The 5,953-nt window shown below is 46.6% G+C and overlaps 1 protein-coding gene across 1 annotated transcript in view; it reads left to right on the forward strand.

The window, feature by feature from the left end:
- The window catches only part of Slc1a1 (solute carrier family 1 (neuronal/epithelial high affinity glutamate transporter, system Xag), member 1), a gene marked incomplete at its 5' end in the record, with an annotated part of 89,073 nt that continues 83,120 nt past the window's right edge, over nucleotides 1-5,953 (forward strand). Inside the window, 1 exon segment of the mRNA XM_005388636.2 lies at nucleotides 1-158. Within this exon segment, the coding sequence (XP_005388693.1) occupies nucleotides 68-158 (91 nt within the window).

Consider the following 5,953-nt stretch of genomic DNA (forward strand, 5'->3'; position numbering starts at 1 on the left):
CCGGCCCACGCGCGCACGCCCGAGCCCCGCCACTGCACCGCGGCCGCGCTCCGACCCGCCAGCCAGCATGGGGAAGCCGGCGAGGAAGGGTTTCGACTGGAAGCGCTTCGCGAGGAACAACTGGCTGCTGCTCTCCACCGTGGCCGCGGTGGTGCTAGGTGAGCCGCGCTGCGGGCGGCGGTGCGCGCACACTCGCTCGCTCACTGACGCGCGCGCAGCGCCCAGGCCGCGTGCGGGGCATGCGGGTGCGAGGGTGGGCACGGCGCTGCGCACCTCGGCTGTGGCCTCGGAGCGCACGCGGGGGGTTTCCCTTGCAAGCGGATCTCTGTGCGCCGGGAACAAAGCTGGGGACTCCCATGTGCTCGCTTCCCGCACGATCCAGGAGGCTTGGGAGCTGGGAAAGGAACCAAGGCGCTCTCTCGGAGGTGACCCTTTGGAACCAAACGGTTTAATTTTTTTATTCAGCGCTACCTGTTCCCTCATCCCCCTTTTGCCCCTGAACCACGGTTCAGAAAGTGGTATGAATTGCAGTCACCGGGCAGGAGCCTTGGCCTCCGGGATGGCTGAGCCCCCTCAGCCGAGGAAGCCCGGGAATGCTGCCGCCCCTCGCCCAGGGTGGAAAAATGTTGCCTTCCCGCGCGGCGAGCGCCTGCTGCTTTCCAGATTCCTGCTGGAAATCAGGGATGTGCAGTTGCGGCCCGCGGGAGGTCGAAAGGGAAGAGAACGCAGCGCTCCCGCTCCCTTTCCTCAGCTACCTTGCTTTCCACGTGTTCCTCTATTAAAAATAATTGTAAGCCATTTTTACTTGTTTTTAAACAAGGGTGTGTTTAAGTGGTTCACTCCTGACAGATCGCTGGATTAGGTGATGTCTGAGCCATTGCTCAGAGGTATGAGTTATTCATAGTTAGATTTTGAATTTCCGCCAAGGTTACCTGTTCTCTAAATTGAGCTCTGGGATGCGCTTCTTTGGAGTTGGAGCCATTTCTGTCTCCTTGTCCTAAGAGTCAGCACAGGTGGGGACACCCAGGGGATGAAGGCGGGTGCACCCTCTGGGGAAAGTAGATTCCCTGGCAGGCGCCACCTCGGTTTCCAAACTGCAGCTGGAAAGGCGGGTGGGGGGACAGCCTGGCCCCCTCCTGACCTCCTGCACTTTCCTTTCCAGCTGCAGCTTCTGAATTGGTAAATATTTGGCATTGCCTGCCCTCCTCGCAGTGCCCTCCCCACCAAAAAAAAAGCTATTTGAAAGTTAATGGGATCCTTGTGGTCTGATTGACTCCTCCAGAACTTTATGCAAAGGAAAGTCAGGTTTCTAGTAAATAAATAACACCCCGCAATTGCCTTAGCAGAGGACATTCTTGTGGGAGGAAAATGGAGAAGCAAGTATTGACTTACCCCTCTGAGAAAGTGCCAAGTGCATTGGGGCATTTTTGGGGAAGGTTTGTCCTGTCCCACCACATATAAATAGCACAGCCTACAAAGAGTGATTTGATCTCCTTTCATCCCAAAGAAGCAATGACCCTGTTTGTCTTCCAAGTGATAAGTCCAGTATTAATTATTAAATCCGTGTGTCCAGACTTCTGAGGGATGACCTTAGGCATGTGTGTCCCTCCCAGTTCCCTATGGTAACGCACTGGTCCTGACTTTTCAACCCTGGGCTCTTCAGAGATACTCACCTGTTGACTAAGTTCTGGGCATCAGCGGATATTGTACCCAGTCATTAGAGGTTGGTTTGGAAAAGACTTTGAGCAGCTGCTCCCTGGCATTTGGAACCACTTACAGAAATACATCTTCAAGATCAAGAGGGACTTCATGTTGGTTTGGTGGTCTTTGGTCTCAGGTGTGCCTTGGTGAGCTCCAGGAGCCTGACTCCATTTGGGGTTCTTTTGTTTGTTTGCTTGCTTGTTTGTTTGATTGATTTTCTCCATACAGGAAATCCTCCATTTGAAACTTGGTAGTGCCTGGCTGAAGTGCTGCCCCACCTTTGTTTCTACGGACCACAACACAGGGCAGGCTCTCAGTGTGTGTGTCTGCTTCTAGACTGAGTCTTAAGTTTAGACCACTCCCAGGACGCCCATCCCAGACCCCACTTTTCCTTTTTTCTTGACACGCTCTGGGCCTGAGCAAAAGGAATCATAGCCCTTTTGCGTCGTCTGCACTGGCCCACTTGTTTAACAAGCAGTGAAACTGCAGCTTGTACTGGCACTGCGTATTTATAATACCCCACTAAGTCATTGTAGTAAGGGATTATTTTATAACTGCCTTCATTGATGCAGGAAAATTGCAAAGGCTCACGTGCAGCCTCCTTTCTGGATTTTCCAGCATGTGGATCCTAAAGAAGAAAAAACTGGGCTGGGAATTTAGCTCAGTGGCACAGCACCTGCCTGGCAGGCGCAAGGTCATGAGTTCAGTTCCCAGTACCAGAAACACCGCCCCCGCAAAAAAAAGAAGAAAAAACTGTTAAATTTATTAAGTTCTCTGGCCAAATGTCATCTTCTGATCACAGCCATTGAAATCTTTGGTCTCTGCTGTAATTCAGAAGCTCTGACTGTAAAATATTTCAGTCATTGAAATGAAGGGCAGAGATCTATTTTTGCGATCCTGCCTAACGTCTCTGATTTTCCAAGATACAGCATATGAGGGGAAAATGCAAGCGGACTTTTCTCATGGACCAGAAGATGCTATGAGCTAAATATTTAACCAAATTCTTATTCACAAGTAAAGGGATTAAGTAGTTAAATTGCCCTCATTGTTAATTTCTGTGAAGCCCTACATGATCCTAAAAATAATAGCTTGGGTTTTCACAAAAGAAGTTGTTCCTAAAATACTGTAAGGATCATTTTTACTGATTTCCTTGTAAGTCTTCCAGGTGTTCCCTGTCTCTGCGGTATAGTAGAATGAGCGCAAAGCTGGAGTTGGGGCCCTAGACTTGAATTCTGGCACTCCCAGGCTCTACTGTTCTAGACAAACGGTTTATTCTCCGGAACCCTCACCTGGAAAATGGGAATATTTGTTATTAGGGTTGGTTAAGATACTGTGAACATGCGTAATTCTGTGGTTGGCATAAGTGCCCAGTAAGTGTTATTTTAAAATAAACCTGACTCATCTGATTATGAGAAAATTATTTTATGAAATAAAGTCTGCTGCTGTATCTCCTCTGCTTTGTGTCCAGTCTGTGATTTAGAGCCCAGGGTCATCCAAGCGTTTTGGTGACATATTCTGTCTAAGCCAACACAGCCTCTGAAATGTTCTTTTTATAATTGAAATGGAAAGAATTAATCATTTAATGGCAGAAATTCTGTTAAAGGGGAAGAAGTGTTTTTTGTTGCTGTTTTGTTTTGTTCACTGGGAAGACATTTGGGCTCTAAGTGGGGCTTCTGTTCAAGCGGAATTTCTGAGTGTGGGAATTCTGCCTCAAATTACCAATAATGATCTTACAGTGCAGTGCCGGGGAGTGACGTGTGTCCTCACCCTACTCACAACTGACAGCCTCACTTTCTTCTTTAGTTTGCTTATATGTTGTTTCAGTCATTTTAAAAACCTGTGATTTCAGGTTTAGGAATCTTCAGACAAAGGCAGTAGGTACTGTTTATGCAGTGGAGCTGGGATGCTTCGTCACTTGAAATAATTTCCTTTGAAGTGTGAAAGAAGCAATCACTGATAGTGTCCAATTCCATTATCTAGCACCTGAAAAAGTCTTTCATGTTCTTAGTAGTACAGGCTCAGCTTGTGTCTCTTTCCCTGGGGCTCTGATGTGTATACCTGGCAGTGTTCATTTGAGACTTGGTGCCTGCTTTTTCCTTCTGTTGGCTTCTGTGTCAGTCCGTGAGGCCCCTGAGGATGGGCCAGGTAAGCAGCCCAAGCTGTGGTTCCAGGCCCAGCCCCATCTTCCCTATCTCTGGCCCAGCAGCATTTAGGATCATACCTGCAGGAACCAACACTTTCATTATTCAGTATCCAACAAAGGTGTGCTGGGCACCAAATACCCTGAAGTCTCCTCTGCATGTCCACAATGGAATACACCGCGTTCTTTTCCAAGATGGTGCTCCTTCTGGGACTCCTTATCCAGTGAGAAATCACCACCGCCTTCTCCACTAGCCCAGATCCCACTACACGCTGATGGTTAGATTGCTGGACATCCCTTGCCAATCCTGTACCTCCCACTCCCACTGCAGGCTGCTTAGCTTGCTGACCACCATTCCCCTTGCCTGGATCTTGGACTTGGCCCACCACATTGTGTGTGCACATCTTAATCTATTTCATCTCATCCTACTGTCTCCGTTTCTCACTCCCTTGCTCTTTAGCAGACAAGTCAGGATGCTCCACACACGCAAGGGAGGATCAAATTATACAGTGACTTTTCAAATGGAAAGGGGACAAATGGAGGAGAGAGGAAGAGGAAGTAAAATAGATTAAGATGTGTTGTGTACCTGTACTGACTCCCCTCCATCATTAAGTACTACAAACATTACTAACAAAAATTTTAAAAATTAAAATAAAGCAAAGTAAAACAAAACAAAAATTACTTCTGGGGGTCATGGAACTATGAAGATTATTGTTTTATTTACACAGTGTGCATGTTGACATTGCTCTTAGGAGCTACTTTGGCATGTTGACATCTCGGAAACATCTCCCCTTGTTCCTTACAGCTGGTAAGTGTTCCATCAGAGACCTTAATCATAACAGAATCTAAATCAGTCTCCGTGAGAAACCAGAGTGAAAATAAAGAGCAAAATGAAAGGTAGATAATAGAAAGTAGGGATAGATAGATTGTTCTCTAAGGGGAAGGGGATCAAGAAATGGAGGGAGAGGAAAGTGAGGGGAGGGAAAGGGGATGAAAAAAGGAATTAAGATGTGTCGTGTACCTGTACCATCCACACACAAGGAATATAAACATTATGTACTACATACATGTACTGAAAAAAAAAAAAAAACGGTTTTAGCTCAAGGAGGGAAGTTCTTTAGTGAATGCTGCGCTTTCTGATATTATTGGGTGCAGGTCATGGCACTCAGATTTGCTGTCTGCTTTGTTTTGGAAGTGGATGGCCAGGTAGAGAGGAAGGAATGTATACAGTGTTTAACCTTAACATGTTGCTGTGCTCTGTGGGGTTGCTTTAGATCTGAGACCTACCGAATGATTATAATTGTATCACACATTGAAAAAATACAGTGAAATGTTTAAATTTTTAAAAAATTATTACAGTAGAAGACAGAGCCATTAAATACCTTCAAAATACTCATCCTCATTTTGACACACATCTCATCGTTCTTGCCACTTTCTGAAGCAGTTTTGGAAATCATCTCTTATGGCTTATATCTAGATGTTCCCTCAAAGCCTCACGCACTCATAAGTGGAGGTTTTGGAGGTGATTAGATCAAGGAGGCGTGGCACTCATCGGTGGATTGGTCTTCATGAAGGACTAAGGGTTGTGTTCATATTCTGTGGTGGCTATGACAAGTTACCACAAGTTGTATGGCTTAAAAACAACAGAATTTCATTTTCGCCCAGTTCTGGAGGCCAGAAGTTGGGAATCTGGCAGGGTCACATTTCCACGGGGACCACTACAGGGAAGTAACTTCTGCACCCTTCGGCGGTTGTCCAGGTGAGGTGGCCGTGTCTTGCCATCTTGTCACTTGCCCCTGTGTTTGTGATCCCTCTCTAGCTCTGGGTTTTGGGGCATTTACAGCCCACTCTGATAATCCTCTCTGGAGATCCTTAAGGAAATCACATGTTGCCATATAAGGTAATAGTCTTTCTTTTGCCATATAGGATGCTATTCACGGGTTCCAGAGACTAGAATATGGACCTATATGTAACAATTGAGAGTTGAGACTACTGTCAAGGTGATTTTCCTTAGATCAGATCAGATCACATAAGTCTGAGTTATTAAGACATGATCTTTGGGGGCTGGGGATTTAGCTCAGCGGCAAAAGCGCCTGCCTGGCAAGCGCAAGG

Source organism: Chinchilla lanigera, unplaced genomic scaffold (genome assembly GCF_000276665.1).
Source record: "Chinchilla lanigera isolate Chin_1 unplaced genomic scaffold, ChiLan1.0 scaffold00033, whole genome shotgun sequence".
NCBI classification, from domain to species: Eukaryota; Metazoa; Chordata; class Mammalia; order Rodentia; family Chinchillidae; genus Chinchilla; species Chinchilla lanigera.